At 42.2% G+C, this 23,965-nt stretch overlaps 1 protein-coding gene across 2 annotated transcripts in view; it reads left to right on the top strand.

The window, feature by feature from the left end:
- The window catches only part of wipf3 (WAS/WASL interacting protein family member 3), a 55,975-nt gene extending 35,362 nt beyond the window's left edge, over positions 1 to 20,613 (top strand). For both annotated transcript variants that reach the window (XM_073024482.1, XM_073024483.1), the window contains 6 exons: positions 1,937 to 2,069; positions 3,077 to 3,190; positions 4,660 to 5,433; positions 12,464 to 12,652; positions 15,183 to 15,287; positions 19,275 to 20,613. In XM_073024482.1, coding sequence (XP_072880583.1) covers positions 1,937 to 2,069; positions 3,077 to 3,190; positions 4,660 to 5,433; positions 12,464 to 12,652; positions 15,183 to 15,287; positions 19,275 to 19,315 — 1,356 coding nt within the window. In that variant the 3' untranslated portion in view covers positions 19,316 to 20,613. The remainder of the gene's footprint in view (positions 1 to 1,936; positions 2,070 to 3,076; positions 3,191 to 4,659; positions 5,434 to 12,463; positions 12,653 to 15,182; positions 15,288 to 19,274) is intronic.
- Positions 20,614 to 23,965: the final 3,352 nt, after the last annotated feature.

Raw genomic sequence — 23,965 nt, forward strand, 5'->3', positions numbered from 1 at the left:
ATTGAACCAATGTACCTCACTATTTTGTCTCTCTTTTTGCATGACTTATTTAATTTAATTTTCTATCTATATTTCTTATTGTAATTTATGTATTGCAATCCACTGCAATATATACATTGCAATTCCACAAAACAACAAATGTCACAATATATTCCAGTGATATTAAACCTGACTCTGATTCCGAATGTCATACCTTTAGTGCTCATCCGTGTTCTGTATCCTTTGTACACACCTGTCCCATTACTCACCACCTGTAGACATTTATCAGAAACTAACCTCCAGACAGCTCCAGATCATTATCCCAAGCTGTACTTGTGAAAATGTCATTGCATGTCGGTGTGTACTCTTAAGGTTCAACTTTATTTGTCATATTCATTTACGTGTAAATATATCCCTTTAGAACAGATATGAGGAGGAATTTCTTTAGCCAGAGGGTGGTGAAACTGTGGAATTCATTGCCACAGCCAGCTGTGGAGGGCATGTCATTGGCTGTTTTTAAAATGGAGGTTAATAGGTTCTTGATTAATAAAGGTTGTGGGGAGAAGTGGGGGGGGGGGGGGGGGGAATGGTGTTGAGAGGGATCGTAAGTCAGCCATGATGGAATGACAGGTCAGGTTTGATGGGCCAAATTCCTTAATTCTGCTCCTAGGTCTTGTGGTCTTGTGTATTGAGAATTTCCTGTGGTTTGTTGGTCAGGGCACAAGGTGCAACAAAAAACAACACTGAAACATTATAAAGAAATATATAAACACTAGCATTATAAGTTAATGTATGGACATGGAATGCAATGTGCATAAAATACTATTGTGTTATTACAATATAAACAGCATTATAAAATTGATTTATAGTGTTTACAGTGTAGTGCAGTGATAATGGCAAGAGATAAAGGGGGTGGGGCTAGCTAGAATGGTTGATCAGATTAACTACCTTGGGGAGGAAACTTTTAAGATGGTGTGAAGTACAGTATTTGTTTTAATAGCCCTATAGCACTTTCCAGAAGGGAGTTTTTGGAAGAGGCAGTTTGCAGGGTGAGCAGAGTCTGCAGTGATTTTTTCCCGGCCTGCGTCTTTGTCCTGGACACATACAAGACCTGCAGTGAGGGTAGTCTGCAGCCAGTGACCTTTCCTGCTGACCTGGCAGTTGCCGCAGGTATTGTGAGAGGATTCTACGCCAAACCAGATAGTAATGGCTGATGGGAGGATGCTCGTTGTGATGGCAGTGTAGAATTGCACCAGTGTGTTCTGGGGAAGACGGTATTTTTCCAATTGCTGCAAGAAGCATGTCCTCTGGGTAATGCTTAAGAGAAATAAGTTATTGTAATGGAGTTGGATGCTGAATTTGGGAAGGCTGTAGGTTAGCCAAGAGAAAGACCTTTCGTGAGGATTCTACTGCTGCAGTCGGTCGAGTGGAAGTTCAGGACTTCTTCCCTTGTTCAATATTTAGAGTGGAAATTGATAACTGGGAACAAGGATAGACATATTATTTTGTAGAAGATTGACTGCTGATTGGAAACATAAAAATAATAGGGAGGAAGAGCCACTAGCTTGTTTTCCTTTCCACACTGCCATCCACTAACACTCAGTAGATTCAAGGGTAGGTACAACATTATAGGCTGAAGATCCAGTACTGTGTTGTACTGTTCTGTTTACCTGACATTCACTACACGTGAGGTATTTAATACTTCCCTGCCTCTGGAATAGAATTTGGTTGGTGGGAGAGAATCTAGGATGGAAAATAAATGTCAGCCTTGTGAACAAGTAAGTTAAAGACCCCGGAACTAAACCTTGTCTGTAAGGCAGTTTACTTCCTGGTTAGAGAAAAGGCAGAGAATCTATAGCTTACATATTTTTACAGTTCGATATTGTTTCTGAAGTTTGAATGTCTTTATTGCGTGAATTTTTAAAAGAATGATGAGAAGATGCTCTATTCCCTTCAGGTTCACGCAGAGCTTCCCAAACACCACAGGGATGAAGCACGAGGGCGATCCGCACTGTTGGAAGATATCCACAAAGGAATACAACTGAAAAAGGTGACGCAGGTCAATGACCGAAGTGGCCCAGTCATCGACAGTAAGTGCCACACCAGTTCTGTACATTGTCATACACAGTTCTGCTTAACAGTAAAACCAACTTAAAATACTCAACCTGTAGTTATTAGTAAAATGTAAAGATTGCAGCATTTTACATAAATGGTTTGATTATTTTAACATAGAACATTACAGCACAACAAAGGCCCTTCAGCCCACAATATTGAACTGACCTTTTAACCTACTTGAAAATTAATCTAACCCTTCTCTCCTATAAAGCCCTTCATTATTCTATCATCCACGTGTCTATTTAAGAATTTTCTTAAATGCCCCTAAAGTATCAGCACCAACCCAGGCAAGGTGATCCATGCACTCTGTGTAAAAACTTACCTCTGACATCTCCCTTATACTTTGACCGAATCACCTTAAAATTATGCCCTTTTTGTATTAGCCAGTTCTGCCCTTGAGAAATGTTTCAGGCTCTCCACTCGATCTATGCCTCTGATCACCTTGTACACCCTCTAACAAGTTACTTCTTATCCTCCTTCACTCTAAAGTAGAATTTCCCAACCTTTTTCATGCCATGGACCAATACCATTAAGCAGGGGGTCTGTCAATCGCAGGTTGGCAAGAGGAGAGCCCCAGCTCACTCAACCTATCTTCATAAAAGATGCTCTCTAATCCAGATCACATCCTGATAAAATTTAGTATGAAAATTAATTGAGGTAAATTTATCCAGCACCAGGGTCAAAAAGAATCAGCAATGTTGACTTCAAACATAAATAGTAGCTTTGTGTTTCCACTAAAGAAGCTGTCCAGCCAACAGAGATCAAAAATTTTAATATATTACATTTTTAATTCAGATGATGTCTATGGCATCTGAAACTGTCTGCATCAGGTTTTAAGGAAATGATTTGAAAATGTTTTCCTTTGGATTGTATTTCTATAAAATTTGGCTAACGATATAAAACTGAAGGAGGTTGACAGGCGTGTCCACTGTAAAATGATCTATTAACTATATTTTGTCCATTTATTTATATTTTCCTATAGAACCAAAGAGTAGAAATGCTGCAGAGTCTGCAGGTGGAATGGCAGCACCTATGGGTGGCTTGTTTCAGGGAGGATTTCCTGTTCTCAGACCTACTGGACAGAAGGATGCTTCAGGTAGTCCTGCAGAGTTCTATGTTTGGGATAATTTTACGGAATTGTCTGGAAATTCACTTGCTAGGAATACATTAAGGTTTTGGATCTTGGCCAGAATAATCTGTTCCTAAGTCTGCTTGGTAGAATTAAGAGTAATTAATTTTTCTGAAAGTAAACCATGGACACCAGAGGTGTACCTTCACATTCAGAAGAGATGTGCACTCAGTGGCCATTTCATTAGATACCTCCTATATCTAAGGAGATACCTTCTATACTCAATAAGGTGGCCACTGAGTGTGTGTCCATGGTTGTCTGCTGCTGTAGCTCATCTGCTTCAAGGCTCGATGTGCTATGCATTCAGGTGTGCTCTTCTGCACACCACCGTTGTAATGTGTGGTGACTTGAATTACTGTCAGCTTGAACCTGTTTGTCCATTCTCCTCTGACCTCTCTCATGAACAAGGCACTTTTTGTTCTTCACACCATTCTCTATAATGTCTAGAGACTGTTGTGGGTGAAAATCCCAGGAGGTCAGCAGTTTATGAGATACTCAGACATCAGCATCTGGCATCAGCAATCATTTCATGGTCAGTCACTTAGATCACATTTCTTCCCCATTCTGATGTTTGGTCTGAACGGCAACCTCTTGACTATGTCAGCATTCTGTTTTTGCTTGAGTTGCTGCCACATGATTGGCTGATTAGCATTTGTATTAACCAGCAAGTCTACTTAATAAAGTGGCCAGTGAGTGAAGAACTTTTCCATCTCATCCATGCACTGATCCCTGGGAAATATTCCCTTTATTGTCAAATTCAAGACGCTTCAGTGGAATTTCTTAAAACAGATATATTGAATATGCAGATCTAGAGATACTAACTACAGTTAATGGTGAAAAAGTTACTTTTCAGCAGATCAGAACTCACACTCAGAAGATAAAGGCTGATGTATTTAAGAACCTGTAAGATCCATTTTGTTTAGGACATAGAACATGTTTGGAATGTGCACACCATTATAATATTTTAGCCAAGTAGGTGTTTAAAAAAAACTGATGTTACCAAATTTTCTTAAATCTTCAATGGACCTTGAACTACAATTTAGATCAGGTGTTTTGTTTTTGGTTAGAATCAGAGTGTCTAGGAAAATGAAAAGTAGTCTTCACAAACTTTGTGTAGCCAGCTGGTTGTGTAGTAGCATTCACACTGTCCTTCAAGGTGAATGGTCCCAGGTTCAAATCCAGCTGGCTCCTCGCATGCTTTCCATCTGCGCTGGGTTAAACACCGAGCTAGTAAATTGGTTACGTAAAAACCAGACAAATGTTAAAGAAATAGCAAGGTTGCTGCCCAATACGTCACAAGGTGTGGAAAGGAACTAAGAAACTTTGTGTGAATTTTTGTGGTATTTTTCAACCTATAATTACATAAAAAGTAATTACTCACACAGTTTAAAAATTAAATGATTATGATTTTGAAACACTAATGTGCGATTTGTTAGTTTCAGAGAGAGTTTCCAAGCCACCTGCTCCCCATTTCGGAATGAAAGCACAAGCACCAAGATACCCAGTCCAGAATAACAGTGGCAGGAATGAGAGAAGCACATCCAACCACTCAAACTATCCAGAACCGACTGATGTATCTAAAGTTCAAAGGGCACTTCAAGGGCGACTTAACGTGCCCACTCTTGCACCTCCTCCCCTTCCTGTCATGCCTCCATGTCAGAGTAGATCACCACTGCCTTCTCCTCCTCCAGTACCCGCTCACTCATTCAATAAACCTGCAAAAACTGCATTGCAAAGCCCTCTACCTCCTCCTCCACCTCCTCCACCTCAAAGTAATAAACCAATTAAATTTCAATACACACAAGCACCACCGTCACCTCCACTACCACCTCCTCCACCTTCCCACAACTTTGAAGACCAAACTTCAGATTTCTTGTTCCCTGCCCCACCTCCTCCTATAACTTGCACAGAAGACTGTACAGATTTCCCTCCCCCTCCACCCCCACTACCACCATCTTCTTCTTCTAGTGTTCCCCATGGACGAGCTGAAAGCCCTCTTCCTCCACCACCTCCACCGCCTCCTTTATTAAGCCATCCAGAAGTTCCCCCACCTCTGCCTCCGAAATTACCAAACTTTTCCAACAGGCCTCCTCTTCCTCCTCCACTGCCAGCAGCCCCTCCCTATGGCCATCCAGGCTCTGTCTCAGCTTCTGGCCAAGCATCGTCCATAATCCAACCGCCTGCAAGGGAAGCCTCATCTAGATCTGCAGGTGAGAGTTGGTTGGTTTTACAGTAACAATGTGTCTCCTGATGGTATTGTACATTGTGTCATAAATCAATATATAACATCTACAACTCAGTAGTAGCAACTAAGGTTAATCGATTAGGCAGAGCAGCTAATGTCACAGAAAAGAATGATTCTTCTATTTTAAGTAGATTGGATAGTTATTTTAATCTCCAAGGTCCTAAAGGCTTTCAATGCTGGGTTATAAATGGGGACTTGTGGAAACTGTGTGGTGATTTCTTTTGAACTTATAGTCCTTTAACATCTTTGGACTATTTTTACTGTGCCCATGGTCTGTTTTTTATCATCAATTATGCTTGTTTGCACTGTTGTAACTATGTGGTTTTGTGCAGGTCTTGTAGCTTTAGTTTTTGGTCTTGTTTGTCTGGTGGATTTGGAGCTCCTTTCCGGGGAACACGCTAAGATGGTAGCGCGATATTAATACGCAGCAGCCTCTCCGGACTCTGGATTGGGGATTGCCAAATGTTACGTTGATTTTCTAGTGTAGTCTGTTTTGTCATATGCTTTTGTGATATCATTCTGGAGGAACATTGTCTCATTTTTTAACTGCATTGCATTTGTGGTTTCTAAATGACAATAATCTGAATCTGAATAATTTAAAAAAAGTTAATTGTTGATGTGTAGTCATGTTCAGAAATGCTCTTAACTCGGGCCATTTTCATCAGATTGAAGAATAGCCAAAAATGCCAATTTCATGTCACTGAGGAGTGCGAGATGCCAACAAGTAAAATGTGGGATGTTAGCCTCACACTAGTTATGAGTAAATTAGCGGCTTCACCTAAGCTGTGCCAGAGCAATTGAATATTTATTCAATTCCCACTGTGTACTGGGATGACTGCAATGTGGACGAGGTGGGTGCCCATCTCTTTGTGGACTGTGAGTTTGCGAAGACAGAGTGGGGAAAGATGCAAGGGCTTGCATCACGATCAGCCGTGTATCAAAGGGTTCTCTAATCTACAGGCTATTTCCAGGGACGCACGCACGCACGCACACACACACACACCCCCCCCCCCCCAACTGTTGCTGGAAGATCACCAACTCAGTGAAAGACGCCCATAGAGAGATGCTGCCGACGGGCACATTCCAGGCAGGAGTACCTGTTGAGGGACGCACTGAAACTTGGTCCAGCCACCACAAGGGCTCTGTGGGAAAGGACCACAGTATACTGGATAGGGAGTGGCCAGGTTGGGTGAGGAAACCCTCACTTATTGTAGTACAGCATCACCCCAGGGGGCCACATGAGTGGCAAGAATCGTCTTGGTTTTAAGGAATGTGATTGAACATGGGTGGCAGGGTGGAGATACATCCCTACCAAAGGAAGTGTAAGGCACTTCTTCCCTCCACTACCCTTGGGCAAGGGGTAGCACCTGTTTAACTCACACCCAACCCCGCACCGTGAAGCCATGGGAGTAGGAGTGCTATCTTCCAGGTAGGCAGTATAACAGTTTGGCATGGTCTAGATGGGCCAAAAGGCCTGTTTCTGTGCTGTGGTACTCTGACTGTGCTAAAAGCTTGTGGTTAAGTACATAACAGCTGCTGGATCACTGGTCTTTCTCTCAAGGTGGGTGGAAAATAAAGGAGTGGGGTTGATACAATGGTATTGAGCTGTAACTGTACCCCATCTGAAGTGAAGGATATGTGGAGAAGAAGGATGCTTATATGAGAATGCTGTTCTTGGACTACAGTGCAGCATTCAACACCATAATTTCCTCCAGGCTCAACAGGAAGCTCAGAGACCTCAGCCTTGACCCTGCCTTGTGCAGCTGGATTCTGGACTTCCTGTCAGATCACTGGCAGGTGGTAAGAGTGAGCTCCCTCACCTCCAACCCTCTGACTCTCAACATAGGAACCCCTCAGGGCTGTGTACGGAGTCCCCTCCTTTACTCCCTGTATACCCATTTCTGTGTCACCACCCACAACTCTGATCTGCTAATTAAATTTGCCGACGACACTACATTGATTGGCCTAATCTCAAGCAATAACAAGGAGGCCTGCAGGGAAGAAGCCATCTCTCTGACACAGTGGTGTCAAGAAAACAACCTCTCTCTCAATGTCACAAAAACAAAAGAGCTGGTTGTGGATTACAGGAGGAATGGAGACGGGCTAACCCCTACTGACATCAATGGATCTGGGGTTGAGAGGGTAAACAGCTCTAAGTTCCTCAGCATCCACATCACCGAGGACCTCACGTGGTCTGTAACACCAGCTGTGTGGTTAAAAAGGCACAACAGCGCCTCTTTCACCTCAGATGGTTGAGGAAGTTTGGTATGGGCCCCCAAATCCCAAGAACTTTCTATAGGGGCACAATTGAGAGCATCCTGACTGGCTGCATCACTGCCTGGTATGGGAACTGTACCTCCCTTAATCGCAGGATTCTGCAGAAAGTGGTGTGGACAGCCCAGCATATCTGTAGTTGTGAACTTCCCATGATTCAGAATATTTACAAAGACAGGTGTGAAAAAAGGGCCCAAAGGCTCATTGAGTACCCGAGTCACCTCAACCAAAATCTATTCTAGCTGCTACCATCTGGAAAATGGTACCGCAGCATAAAAGCCAGGACCAACAGGCTCTGGGACAGCTTCTTCCAATAGGCCATCAGAGTGATGAACTCACGCTGATTTGAGTATATTTCTATGTTACATTGACTGTTCTATTTATTATAAATTACTATGATTGCATATTGCATATTCAGACAGAGACGTAACGTAAAGATTTTTACTCAATAGACAGTAGGTGCAGGAGTAGGCCATTCGGCCCTTCTAGCCAGGACCGCCATTCACTGTGATCATGGCTGATCATACACAATCAGTACCCTGTTTCTGCCCTCTCCCCATATCCCTTGGCCCCGCTATCTATAAGAGCTCTATCTAACTCTCTCGTGAATGCATCCAGAGACTTGACCTCCACTGCCTTCTGGGGCAGAGCATTCCACATATCCACCACTCTCTGGGTGAAAAAGTTTTTCCGCATCTCTGTTCTAAATGGCCTACCCCTTATTCTTAAACTGTGGCCTCTAGTTCTGGACTCACCCATCAGCGGGAACATGCTTCCTGCCTCCAGTGTGTCCAATCCCTTAATAACCTTATATGTTTCAATCAGATCCCCTCTCATCCTTCTAAATTCCAGTGTATACAAGCCCAATCACTCCAATCTTTCAACATATGACATTCCCGCCATTCCGGGAATTAACCTTGTGAACCTACGCTGCGCTCCCTCAACAGCAAGAATGTCCTTCCTCAAATTTGGAGACCAAAACTGCACACAGTACTCCAGGTGTGGTCTCACCAGGGCCCTGTACAGCTGCAGAAGGACCTCTTTACTCCTATACTCAATTCCTCTTGTTATAAAGACCACCATGCCATTAGCTTTCTTCACTGCCTGCTGTACCTGCATGCTTGCTTTCATTGACTGATGTACAAGAACACCTAGATCTCGTTGTACTTTCCCTTTTCTTAACGACTCCATTTAGATAGTAATCTTCAAATACTCATGTATTTGAAGGATATAAGAAATAAAGTCAATTCAATTCAATACTGGGTTCATTCTCTTTGACTAATGAAGATTAAGGGATGATCTAATTGAGGTGCTTGGATAATTATGTCATTTCGCAGAGAAACTACATCCTTTGCCAGGATAATCTAGGGTCTCAAGTTTGAAACGAGAATAAGTTGGTGAAGACGAAAAACAGTTTTTTTCCTGAAGGATAGCATATCTCAAACTCACTTCTGTAAATGTTCTGGCGGCTAGTAGGAAAACTAAAGTTCAAACCACATTTACATTGTACAACCTTGAGATTCGTCTCCTTGCAGGCAGCCACAAAACAAAGAAACCCAGTAGAATCCACTTTAAAAAAAAGACTGTCAAACACCCAATATGCAGAGGGAAAGAAAAACCAACTGTGCAAACAATAAAAATAAGCAAGTAGCATTCAGAACGTTAGTTTATGGAAGAGAGTCCATCCACAGACACGAAGCCACGGCCTCAGTTCAGCGCAGAGTCGAGGAGCAGCAAGCAGAACCGGCCCATCCCTCGCCTCTGGTCCTAACACTCTTGCCTTTTCAATTGGGCCCGATGCTTAATTCACTTAAACCAATTGATAGGTTTTTGGTTGATCTAAGATTAATAATTGAGTAGCCAAGATTCAGATGCAGATTCACTAGGGTCTGATTGATAAATAGTACAGGGTTAAGGGGCTGAATGGATTTCAGTAGTTACATAATTTCTGTGACTGACACTGTTTCTATTTATCTGTACAAATGTGCCATCCAGATGTGCTCTCGAAAGCAAGACTCGTTTTTGTCCAGTTTTTACAGAGTCATTGTTTAAAACACGTTAGGTTTTAAACAATGTTTAGTGCATTGTTTAGTAGCAAAGTGGTCAGTGTAACGCTGTTATAGTGCCAGTGACCACCCATCGGGGTTCAATTCCTGCCATTGCCTGTAAGGAGGGCGTACATTCTCCCTGTGACTGCAGGGCTTTCCTCCCAGTCAGGGGTAGTGAAGTGTGGCAACACTTGGGAGGGCTGCTCAGCCCAATCCTCACTGATCGGATTTGATCCAAATGACATAATTCACTGTATGTCTTGGTGCACGTGTGTCAAAAGTAAACCTGATCTTTAAATCTTAATATTTAAAGTGGAATACTGGGTGGCAGGTGGAGATACATCCCTGCCAAATTATATTACGTGGCCTAAGTGTTTGGAAGTAAGTGTAGAATGGTGAAATTTGACAAAGATGATATATGAGTACAGGTTGGTGTTGGTCAGGTGGTGGGGTGGAGATATGTCTCTACCAAGGAGGTGTAAGGTGCTCCTTCCCTGCAGTTCACCCTTGGGCAAGGAGCGGCACCTACTTAGTCCCCTGATCAGGGTCACGTGAAGCCATGGGAGCAGGTGGTGGATGGTCATATGAGCAGCCGGTGCAGATCACAAGTCCTGGTTATGCAACCACTGACACCAGGCAGACAGTTTCTGAAGAGTATTGATAATGGCTGGGGTCACCCATCTTGTAAAGACACTGCCCAGAAGAAGGCAATGGCAAGCCACTTCTGTAGAAAATTTACCAAGAATAGCCATGGCCATGAGACCATGACTGCCTGCGTCATGTGACACAGCACATGGTGATGAATGGAGAGGAAGTTAGACTGCAAAAAGAGGGAGTGTACCAGAGGCTGAATAGATTGATTCTGGTAATACAGGTTTATTTCATGAGCGGTGATGATGTATTGTAAATCAGACCTACACAACCTCAACATAGAAATCTCATTGAAAGGCACAGAATTCTTAGAACTTGACACGCTATATATGGGAATTTTGTTTCTATGTTATCTAAAATCAGGGACTGCAGTCTCAAAATGTGGAGTTGGGACAGAGATGAGAAAAAAAAACATTTCACTTAGTAGACACTGAGCACTTTCCACTTTAGGGAGTCACTGAGTGTATCCAAGACAGAGCTTAATAAATCTCTAAATGAAGCTGGTGGGGACATAAGCAGAATAGGAAAGTAGCAAAGAGTTAAAAGATCAACCATGTTTCTGTTGAAAGGAAGAGCAAACATGAAGAAATGAGATATCCACTCCAGTATTTGTACATGTAGACCATAGTGAGGACGTGGGAGTCCTTGCACAAGAGTCCCTAAAGGTTAACTTGCAGGTTGAGTCAGTGGTGAGGAAGGCAAATGCAATGTTAGCATTCATTTTGAGAGGACTAGAATATAAAAGCAAGGATGCGATGTGGTGGCTTTATAAGGAATTGGTCAGACCACACTTGGAGTACTGTGAGCAGAATTGGGCCCCTTATCTAAGACAGGATATGCTGGTGTTGGAGAGGGTCCAGAGGAGGTTCAGGAGAATGATCCTGGGAATGAAAGAGTTAACATATGAGGAGCATTTGATGGCTCTGGGCCTGTGCTCACAGGAGTTAAGAAGAATGAGCGGGGGGGGGGTGGGGGGGGGGGAAAGAATCTCATTGAAATCTACCAAATATTGAAAGGCCTAGATAGAGTGGACGTAGAGAGGATGTTTCCTGTAGTGGGGGAGTCTAGGACTAGAGGGCACAGCTTCAGAATACAAGGACGTCCCTTAAGAACAAAAATGGGCAGGAATTTCTTTAGCCAAGTCATTGAGTATATTTGGAGCCAAGATTGATAGGTTCTTGATTAGTAAGGGCTTCAAAGGTTATGGGGAAAAGGCAGGAGAATGGGATTGAGTGGGATAATAAATCAGCCATGATGGAATAGGGAAGTAGACTCGATGGTCCAAATGGCCTAATTCTGCTTTAAACATAGAAACATAGAAAATAGGTGCATGAGTAGGCCATTCGGCCCTTCGAGCCTGCACCGCCATTCAGTATGATCATGGCTGATCATCCAACTCAGAACCCTGTACCTGCTTTCTCTCCATACCCCCTGATCCCTTTAGCCACAAGGGCCATATCTAACTTCCTCTTAAATATAGCCAATGAACTGGCCTCAACTGTTTCCTGTGGCAGAGAATTCCACAGATTCACCACTCTCTGTGTGAAGAAGTTTTTCTTCATCTCGGTCTTAAAAGGCTTCCCCTTTATCCTTAAACTGTGACCCCTCGTTCTGGACTTCGCCAACATAGGAAGCAATCTTCCTGCATCTAGCCTGTCCAATCCCTTTAGAATTTTATACGTTTCAATAAGATCCCCCCTCAATCTTCTAAATTCCAGTGAGTATAAGCCTAGTCGATCCAGTCTTTCTTCATATGAAAGTCCTGCCATCCCAGGAATCAATCTGGTGAACCTTCTCTGTGCTCCCTCTATGGCAAGAATGTCTTTCCTCAGATTAGGGGACCAAAACTGCACACAATATTCTAGATGCAGTCTCACCAAGGCCTTGTACAACTGCAGTAGAACCTCCCTGCTCCTGTACTCAAATCCTTTTGCTATGAACGTCTTATGGTAATGATCATTGACAATTCTGATGTGTTTTATTGATCACTTAAGTTAAAATGCAACCACTTTTATTTCCTAGTGCACAATGGAGGTGGAAAATCAGCATCGCCTCCTCTTCCACCATCCAGGTCATCCAGCACCGAGGTTACAAGCAGAAACCAGCATTCGCCCGGTGCTATTCGGACACCTCTACCCCCACCCCCTCCACCGCCACCATTACCAGTGAAAAATCGGCAAGGGCTTGCCAGTGTGCCGCCACCAGTGTACGGTAATTATCAAAAAATGTGTCTTTAAGCAGTTGTGTTATGATTTAAATGAGCCTTGGCCTAAAATCCCCAACTTCTGTTCACCCATATAATACGTAAAGACAGTCGCTTAACAGCCTCTGTGCAGAGATTCTGAAAACAAAACCCCAATGAGATTGGTACCTCGAAATTAAATCTTAGAGGAAGATTAGCACCTATTATCTGACGGATGTTCCAAACAAATTAACACTTCATTTTTATTTATTTATTGACGTACAGTGTGGAATAGACCTTCCCGGCCCTTCGAGCCATGCCAGAAGCATGGCGATGCTTGCAAGCTGCCTTCAGCACAATCCTTGCTGATAGATTGGATGCAAAATGGCACATTTCACTGTATGCTGTGATGTACATGTGACCAACAAAACTAAATTTTAAAAATCTTTTCAGAGTTTCAGGGCACCTAACAGTAGCAGGACTGAACACAAAGGAAGCTATTGTCAGAAATTGTTAGATTCTTGAAGAGAATCGAGGCGAGCAGCAAGCTGTTTTCCTTCAGTGCTGACTTGCTGACTGCAGGTTCTGGACCTATTTCTACTCACCTGATGGGGGGAATTGGACACATACACTGTATTTTTGGTAGCCAGGTCAAAGGCAGTCACTAACCATTCTGTGTTTAACCAATTCTATTAATGGAAAGTCCAAGTCCAATCTGGATTTCTCGTTATTAATTGTGTACCCTTAAAAAGGATAATAAAATAAAGGTTTAGAATAGAACTTTGTAAAAGTTACATTGAACAGTAAAGCACAATACAGCAAAGTAGAAATTTAGTTTCTAAAATATTTCCTTTCATGATTCAAGATCATCAAATCAAATTCAAGTTTAATTATCCTTCAAGCATGCATGAATACAGCTGAATGAAACAGCTCTTGAAACTTGAGAAGAAATATTTCAGGATTGTTTAATGTCATAAGTTAATGTTATTATAATTATAGGAAAGATGTCAACAAAATAGAGAAAGTACAGAGGAGATTTACTAGAATGCTACCTGGGTTTCAGCACCTAAGTTACAGAGAAAGGTTGAACAAGTTAGGTCTTTATTCTTTGGAGCGTAGAAGGTTTGGAGAGGGGGACTTGATAGAGGTATTTAAAATTATGAGGGGGATAGATAGAGTTGATGTGGATAGGCTTTTTCCATTGAGAGTAGGGGAGATTCAAACAAGAGGACACGAGTTGAAAGTTAAGGGGCAAAAGTTTAGGGGTAACACGAGGGAGAGCTTCTTTACTCAGAGAGTGGTAGCTGTGTGGAACAAGCTTCCAGTAGAAGTGGTAGAAGCAGGTTTGATATTGTCATTAAAAAAAAAAATTGGATAGGTATATGGACAGGAAAGGAATGGAGGGTTATGGGCTGAGTGCAGGTCGGTGGGACTAGGTGAGAGTAAGCGTTCGGCACAGATTAGAAGGGCCGAGATGGCCTGTTTCTGTTCTGTAATTGTTATATGTTGTAAGTACACAAGTGTAAAGGAGAACAAAATAATTGTTACTGCAGATCTGATGCAGCACAAAAACACACAATAATGTAAAGAAAACAACAATAAAATACACAATAAATATAAATACGTAAGATAGCTTCTACATTGATTTTAGGTCCATAAAGTGACACTAGGCTCAGGAGGTTCTGACAGGAAATGGTGAAATAATAAAGTAGAGTCTGATTTCAATGTGAAAATGTCAATTCCACTTTACACAGGAGATGGCTAAGCTCTCTCTCACCTGCGGCTTCAAGTAGCTGTTTGCATGTGACAGCAACCGCACCCCGGTGCACTGCTTCGACGGGTGGGCTAAACCAGGTGAGGGTAGCTGTCAGGCCTCGTACTCTGGTGAGATTAGGGACATGCCTGTCCTAGCACGTGAAGTCAGCTCCTGTTAACCGGGCAGAACTGATCTACAATGAGATCCAATGGACAGAAAGGTGGTTCTGCAACACTCCATGGAGAGCCATGAAGATGTTATGGTCATCCACTGCAACCAGGGAAGACCCCAGTTTTGACACTTGGTCGTACCACTGGACCCAGATCTCCAAGTGGAACTGCCCCAATGCAATGGCTTTTCCACTTTTTCAAAACTCTCCCACATGGATTTCATGTCATTGTTCGACACAGTGGACAACCACCACATGCTTATTACAAGTAGAAAATTATAAATATGAGCATTTCAGAGATGGTACAGGAAAAAAATTGATTCTACACATCTTAATATTGAAGAACATAGAGTGACCATGTATATAGAGAGACAATATTAAATAAAAATAAATAATGTTAATTCTCCCCCCCCCCACCCCCCCCACCACTCCACTAAAGAAATTTTAGTCTGGTTGCTTTGTCTTCTCTGGCTCTTTGCTGAAGTTGCTGGAGCTGATAGCAAAGCCATAGAAATAGCATCATACACATTTCATAATTAGAACTAACCTTTCACCGAAATGCTGTCTGAAAAATAAGTTTTTCAACGATCATTAATAGTGTGATTTGTTTCCTCCATTGTGTCTTTATATTCAGCTGATGACTTTGAGGCCAAATATAATTTTCATTCAGTTGAAGATCTTCCACCTCCAGACGAATACAAATCATTTCCCAGGATATATCCCAGTAAACAGCCCAGAGGTGAGCCTTTTCTTCTGTTCCTTTTATGTACTTTTATCAGTAGGGGTAATTTTAATCAAATGGACTTGTCAGGAAGATACATGTGTATGGAGACTCTGACAGGAAACGGTAAAGTAGTGAAGTAGAGCCCGAGGTCAATATGAAAATGTCAACTCCACTTTGTACAGGAAATGGCTAAGCTCTCTATATTTGGCTCAACTATCATTGCAATAGCAAATTATAAATATGAACATTTTGAAGATGGTATTTCAGAAAGAAAAAACATTATCTTTGCATGTTTTAACACTGAAGAATATGGAGTGACCATATGCATAGAGATGCCTCGTTAATAAAAAATAAATAATACTGTTGATTGCCCCTCGGTTAAAGATATGTTGGCTTGTAGAAAGTCAAGAGAAAGCTTTTCAGTGGCACATCACTGAAACAATGATAAAGATCATATAAAATGACAGCTCAGTATAGGCTCTTCAGCCCGTGATGTTGTGCCAACCTTTCAACCTACTCTAAGATCAAGCTAATTCTTCCCTCCTTGACGCTGTGAAATTTGGTAATTGACCCATCTTCCACCTTGTCCCTTCTCAGTCTTACAATAAATAGGAATTTACACTCAGTAACCTGTACACCTGCTAAGTAATGCAAGTAATTAATCAGCCAATCATGTGGCAGCAACTCAGCGAATAAAAGCATGCAGACACGGTCAAGAGGTTCAGCTGTTGTTCAGACTAAACATCAGAATGAGGAAGAAATGTGACCTAAGTGACTCTGACCGTGGAATAATTGTTGGTGCCAGATGGGATAGTTTGAGTATCTCAGAAACTGCTGAACTCCTGGGATTTTCACACGCAACAGTCTTTAGAGTTTACAGAGAATGGTTGGAAAACCAAAAGAGAGACGTCCAGTGAGTGGCAGTTCTGTGGGAAAAAACCCCTCGTTAATGAGAGAGGTCGGAGGAGAATGGCTAGAGTGAAGATGACAGGAAAGCGACAGTAACTCAAATACTTTGACTGCCAAGGTAGTGTAGTGTTTAGCACAATGCTATAACAGCTCAGGGTATTCCAGAGTTCAGAGTTCTGTAATGATTCTCTGTTGAATGCAGGGGTTTTCTCCCATGGTCCTAGGACATACCAGATAGGTTAACTGGTCACTGTGAATTGTCCCGTGATTAGGTTAGGGTTAGTTGGGTTTGTCGGGGGTTGCTAGGGTGGCGTGGATTGAAGTTATCGCCAAATAAATAAATAACCACGCGTTCCAACAGTGGTATGCAGAAGAGCATCTCTGAATGCGCAACACATCGAACCTTGAAGTGAATGGGCTACAGCAGCAGGAGATCAGAAACATACACTCAGTGGCCACTCGATTAGGTACAGGAGGAATTTAATAAAGGGGCCACTTAGTATGTTTATCTATTTATTTTTCCACACGATGAAAAAGGCAGAAGTTGGGAGTGGTTTAAACTAATATGGCAGGGGGATGGGAACCAGTATGAGGATGAGCCTGCAGGTTTACAAGTAGACGATGGGTGTAACATGAACATAAGGAAGGACAAGCCAATGATTGGGTACAAATGCAGACAGAGTAAAGAGTTAAATTATATCACAGAGGCAAAATTCGAAAGGGTGAAGTATGCAGGACTGAAGGTGCTGTATTTACATACTCTTAGCATTCGGAATAATGTGGACAAACTCCTGACGCAATTAGAGATTGGTCGGTGTGATATTGTGGGCATCACTGAGTCATGGCAGAAAAAAGGCCTAGTTGGGAGCTTAACATCCAATACTTTGTACAATGAATGACATCTTTAGAAAGAGGTGACATAGGGTCAGAGAATGTTGAATCTTCGTGGGTGGAGTTAAGAAACTTCAAGGGTAAAAAAATGATTATGGGAATCATATATGGTGTGGGATTGAGATTGCAAAGGGAGCTGGAAAAGGTATGTAATAAGGGTAATGACACAATTGTAATGGGGTACTTCAATATGGAAGGGGATTGGGAAAATCAGGTTGGTGTTGGATCGCAAGAGAGGGAATTTGTTGAATGCCTACAAGATGGGTTTGTAGGGCCTATCTTGGGAAAAGCTATCTCAGGTTGAGTGTTGTGTAATAACCCAGATCTTATTAAGGAGCTTAACGGAAAGGAACCCTTTAAAGCAGTGATCATAATATGATTGAATTCATACTGCAATTTGAGAGGAGACAATCATAAGTCACATATATCACTATCGCAATGGAATAAAGGGAATTCCAGAGGCATGAGAGAGGAGCTTGCCCAGGTGGATTGGAGGAGGATACTGGCGGGGATGACGGCAGAGCAGAGATGGCTGAAGTTTCTGGGAATAGTTCACAAGATGCAGGATAGATATGTCCCACAGAGGAAGAAGTTTTCAAATGGCAGGGCTAGGGAACGTTGGCTGACAAAGGCAGTTAAGGACTGTATAAAAACCAAATAAAGTGCATATAAAGTAGCAAAAGTGAGTGGAAAGTTGGGTGATTGGGAAACCTTTAAAATCCAATAAAAGTAGGATACCAAAAGCTTTTTCAGTTATATAAGGGGTAAAAGGGAGGTGAGAGTTGATATTGGACCACTGGAAAATTATGCTAGTCAGGTAGTAAGGGGGGGGGGGGGGGAAACAAAGAAACGGCAGATGAATTTAATGGGTATTTTGCATCTGTCTTCACTGTGGAGGACACTAGCACTGTTAGTGTTCTTTGAGGGAGTAACAAGCAGGGCGGGCAAAGGAGAGGCAGTGGATGTCACTTGCTTGGATTTTCAGAAGGCATTTGATAAGGTACCAAACACTAAGCTGCTTAACAAGGTAAAATCCTTTGGCATTACAGGAAAGATACTGGCATGGATAGCAGAATGGCTGACAGGCAGGAGGCAGCGAGTGGGAATAAAGGGGGCCTTTTCTGGTTGGCTGCTGGTGACATAGTGGTGTTCCTCAGGGATCAGTATTGGGACTGCTACTTTTCACATTGTTTGTCAATGATTTGGATAATGGAATTGATGGCTTTGTGGCAAATTTTGTGGATGATATGGAGATGAGTGGAGGGGTAGGTAGAGCTGAGGAAGAAATACAATTGCAGCAGGACCTAGACAAATTGGAAGAATGGGCAAAAAAGTGATAGATGGAGTACAGTGTTGGGAAATGTGTGATTTTGCATTTTGGTAAAAGGAACAATATTGCAGACTATTATCTAAATGGGGAGCAAGTTCAAACATCAGAGATGCAGAGGGTCTTGGGAGTCCTCATGCAAGACACCCAGAAGGTTAATTTACAGGTTGAGTCTGTGGTAAAGAAGGCAAATGCAATGTTGGCATTTATTTCAAGGGGAATAGAACATAAAAGCAAGGAGATAATGCTGAGCCTTTCAGACACTAGTCAGGCCGTGCAGAGTATTGTGTACAGTTTTGGGCCCCATATCTCAGAAAAGATGTGCTGTCATTGGAGAGTCCAGAGGATGTTCATGAGGATGATTCTGGGAATGAAGGGGTTAACATATGAGGAGCGTTTGGCAGCCTTGGGCCTATTCTCACTGGAATTTAGAAGAATGCGGTGGTGGGGGGAGGGGGAAATCTCATTGAAACCTACCAAATGTTGATAGGGTGGATGTGGAGAGGATGTTTCCTACGTGGTGGTATCCGGAACTAGAGGGTACAGCCTCAAAACTGAGGGGTGACTCTTTAGAACAGATGTAAGGAGGATTTTTTTTTTAGCCGGAGTGTAGTAAATCTGTGGAATGCTCTGCCACAGACTGGTGAAGGCCAAGTCCAGGGGTATATTTAAGGTGAAAGTTGATAGTTTCCTGATCGGTCAGGGCATCAAAGGATATGGCGAGAAGGCAGGAGAATGGGGTTGAGTGGGATTCAGGACTAGCCGTGATGGAATGGCGGAGCAGACTCGATGGGCTGAATGGCCTAATTCTGCTCCTACTTCTTATGGAGACCAATGAACTTGATTTCTGACTTCTGTCTTTTCCTCCCCATCAGCTAGCCAAAGAGGTCACCGGACTACAACTCCATTAAGATGAGTGTTTGATTCTGGGTTCAGCTCTATCATCAGCTTGATGATGACATGGAACAGCACTGGAGGAAGAGTTTTTATTTCCTTCTCACTTAGACTAAAGTTTTCTCAGATGTTCAAATGTTTTCCTCCTTAACAAAATGGCAAACTTGTTAACATGGTCAACTAACTTTAACTCCCTATTTTCCTGGCAATGACTTTTATAATAAGTAATTCCAAGATATTGTGCCTCTGTAAATTTCAATTCTGTCGCAGCCATGTGCTGTTACGAAAAGATAACTTTGTAGCTTTTGTACCTTTAACTTCAATAGCAGGCTGGGAAATCTGAACACTTGGTATTGAAGAGAAGAAAAAAGTGGAAAATTTAAAACGTTTCAATAGATAAAACATTTTGCTCATGTAACGCATTAGGAACAGGATCAGGTTCCGCTCTGCCTTTCCATTATGGCTGATTTATTATCCCTCTCAACCCCATTCTCCTGCCTTTTCCCCATAACCTTTGATACCCTGCCTAACCCAGAGCCTATAATCTTTAAATATACCCAGTAACCTGGCCTCCACAGCTGAATTCTACAGATTCACCAACCTCTTGCTAAAGAAATTTCTTCTCCTCTCTGTTCTAAAGGGACATCCCTCTACTCCAGGGGTTCCCAACCTTGGTTCACAGGCCTCTTGCCTAATGATATTGGTCCATGGCATAAAACCCCTGCTCTAATCTGTGGCTGTGCCCTCTGATCCTAGACTCACCCACTATAGGACACATACTCTCTATCATCCACTCTGTCTAGGCCTTTCAATATGTTTCAATGAAATCCTCCCCCCATTCTTCTAAACTCCAGCGAGTACACACCCAGAGCCATCACGTGCTCCTCGTAAGCTAACCCTTTCATTCTCAGAATAATTCTTGTGAAGCTCCTTCTGAACCTCTCCAATCCCAGTGCATCTTTTCTTAGGTAAGGAGCCCAAAGCTCCAAGTGTGGTTTGGCACTAACACATTGTTAGTAATTATGATGAGAGCACTTAAAAATAGTTTGGTCTCAGCCCAAGGTTAAACAATCCTTTCTGTTTAATTAAGTCAAGATCACAATTATAATTTATATGTATGTGTTCTCTAACGCTTTTATTTTTCTTGTGTATTTACATGGCACATTAATGATTGTCTGTCTACACTAGCAGACTACCATTGTACCATAATTAAATATTAAATGTCAAACTTCTGATATCACATTGTGATCTGGTAAAGACTAAAAATTAACTTATGTCTTATAATCTTTGACTTTAAATCATTAAACGCTGATTATGGTATTCTGTTTGCCTTGCTCTGTTAAATATTACCAAGTAACTAAAGGTTGCAAAGGAATGGCAGGGTGGAGATGCGTCTCTACCAAAGGAGGTGTAAGGTGCTCCTTCCCTCCACTAGCCTGCAGGTCACCCTTGGGCAAGGTGTAGCATCTGTTTAGCACCACATGCCCCCCCTCCCCCCCCCCCGATCAGGTTCATGTGAAGCCATGGGAGAAGGTGGTGGATGGTTGTACGAGCAGCTGGTGCATATCAGCAGTCCTGGTTATGTGACCACTGATGCCGGACAGACAATCTCTGAAGAGAATTGACAATGGCTGGGGTCACCCGCCCTGTAAAGACACTGTCTGGAAGAAGGCAATGGCAAACCACTTCTGTATAAAGAAAATTGTGAAGAGCAATCATGGTGTTAGAAAGATCATGATCACCCGTGTCTTACAACACAGTACATAATGATGATGACAGCAAAACATACAGTGAAGTGCATGTTTGCCTCAAAGCAAATTGGCGAGAATTGTGCCGGAGGCAACCTGCAAGTTTCTCCACGCTCACAACTTATGAACCCAAAGTATGTCTTTGGAATGTGGGAGGAATCTGGAGGGATATGTTCGTGGTGATGGGGAGAACGTACAAACTCCTTGCAGACAGCGGCACAAACCCGACCCTGACTGGTGATCACTGGAAAACGACTGCACTAACCATAACACTACTGTGCCACTCAGTCATTCTCATCTGAAACTAAACTTTTATATTCAAGGAACAAAACTGAAATAAGATCCAACAGGGGTTCCCAACCTTTTTTATGCCATGGTCCCCTACAGTTATCCGAGGGGTCCGTGGACCCCAGGTTTGGAACTCCTGAACCTAGTGGTCCAATGGACAGATCAAGGCTAAAAGGGCAGTAATTAGAGGAAATACCCATTTCTTAACCTTAGCATATTTACAAGAGCCCACGTGGTTTCTTCACTCCAAAAAGTGCTGCTTAACTCAAACTTTTTACTCCTGCATGTGGTCCACAGCCCTGCAGGTATGGAATGTTGCTATGATCCCCTCATGCATACATAGTTCCTCATCACCCTTCTTTCAAAGAATTTTTACAGATTAGCTGTATTTAAACAGTGAGACACTGAAACACGCACCGAAATGCCTTGTTTGCACCAATGACCAACATCGATCCGAGGATGTGCTGGGGACAATACTCGAGTGTCGCCAGGCTTCTGGTGCCAACATTACCATGCACACAACCCCCTTACTAACCCTGTACATCATTGGACTGTGAGAGAAAAAAGAACCATAGCACCCAAAGGAAACCCACACAGTCACAGCGAGAATGTACAAATTTCTTACAGTCAGTTGCAGGAATTGAACCCCGCTCGATTTTAATCGCTGGTACTGTAAAGTGTTATGCTAGCTGGTACACTATGGTGCCCACTATTCAATATGCACCAATCACTTTAAACCTATCCTATAGATTTTTGACACATTTGCTAAAGGAAATAGATTATTTTCACTTATTTTAGGTAGAATCAGTTTACACATCAGTTAAATATATTCTCCACCATTAAAATCCCTAGCTGCAATTTTCTTGTCATGGGAACAATTGTGCCAGTCTCCACTGTACCCTATTTCCTCTGATGCCGAGATCAAACCTTTACAAAATATTAATGTTGAGACATAACTGGCATTATACACAGTTGTAACAATCAGATGCTCAAAGGAGCAGAAATCAATAGAATAAACATCTTATCAAAAAGAAATCTTTAAAGAGTACCTTATGACTGGCAAAGGCTGCACACATCACTGGTCTCATCATGTTCAAAATATTCAAGCTTCAAGTCGTCTGCCATACATGAAATGTTCTTGGATTCACAGATGAACCAGAATACAGAGATTATATGCAATAAAACTGTATTTGATGACAGATAAAATGACACTTGGAATCAAAAGATTTAAACCAGCCATTGAGTTTAACAACATCTGTAAATGGAGAAAATGTTTTCAACTGACAGGTTGAAGATTTGCTCATAAAAGTATTTAGAATCAACTTTATAAACACAAGACATTCTGCACTCATCCAGAGAAGTTGATTTTTAAACAAAGCACAAAAATGCCTGAGGCAACTCATGCAGCGTCGATAGAGGGGAATAAACAGTTGACATTTTGGGCTGTGACCCTTTAAACCAAGAACCCTCATTTGTCTTAAAGGGTCCCATGTCAAGACAAGTTCATTGCCATTTAACTGTATAGCATCAAATGAGATAATGGTTTTCCAGACCAGGATATAAAGCACAGTAGTACACACACATAATATACAATAACTTAGGAAGGTAAGAATCAAACCTACAAATGAATTACGCATAAATAAAGTGCAAAAATTGAATATTGTAGGGTACAGTACAAATTAACTGGCGACACCTCGAATGGGATGCAGCAGAGAGTTCAGAAGCCTAACAGCCTGAGGGAAGAAACTGTTTCCCATCCTGACCGTTCTTGTGTTTATGCATTGGGGTCTCCTGCTGATGGTAGAAAGTCAAAAAGGATGCTGGATAGCCTAAAATATGCGATCTCATAGAACATAGAATAGTACAGCGCAGTACAGGCCCTTCAGCCCACAATGTTGTGCCAACCCTTAAACCCTGCCTCCTATATAACCCTCCACTTTAAATTCCTCCATATACTTGTCTAGTAGCCTTTTAAATTTCTCTAGTGTATCTGCCTCCACCACTGACCTCTTGTATTGAGCAGTGGTGCCTTGGGGAAGAGGCACTGGCTGTCCGCTCTATCTGTTCCTCTTAATATCTTGTATACCTCTATCATGTCTCCTCTCATCCTCCTCTCCAAAGAGTAAAGCCCTAGCTCCCTTAATCTCTGATCATAATGCATACTCTCTAAACCAGGCAGCATCCTGGTAAATCTCCTCTGTACCCTTTCCAATGCCTCCACATCCTTCCTATAGTGAGTACAAAGATTCTTGAGTACAAAGATTTCAGATATCAAAAATAAAGACAGGCAACATCTGTGGAGGGGTATAAACAGTCAGTATTTCCATGGATGTTGCCTGACCTGTTGATTTCCTCCAGCATTGTGTGTGTATTGATTATCTGGATGAGTGTGTAAATGAACTCTGGGAAATATTCATTCCCCTTTCCTGTACACAATCTAGCCAAAGGGATTACTTTAGTCAGGAAAACCCACATTTAATGATATAAATAGATGGTAGAATTTCAGTTGGGCAGACAGACAGTCTGTTTTGTGCAGAAGTTATGTACAGTAGATTTTATAAATAGTCCATTTATCAATATTCTTAACAATAAACCATTTATGACAAGTGACTCACCCATCGTGTTCGTTTTGCACA

The sequence above is a fragment of the Hemitrygon akajei genome, chromosome 20 (assembly GCF_048418815.1).
Source record: "Hemitrygon akajei chromosome 20, sHemAka1.3, whole genome shotgun sequence".
NCBI classification, from domain to species: domain Eukaryota; kingdom Metazoa; phylum Chordata; class Chondrichthyes; order Myliobatiformes; family Dasyatidae; genus Hemitrygon; species Hemitrygon akajei.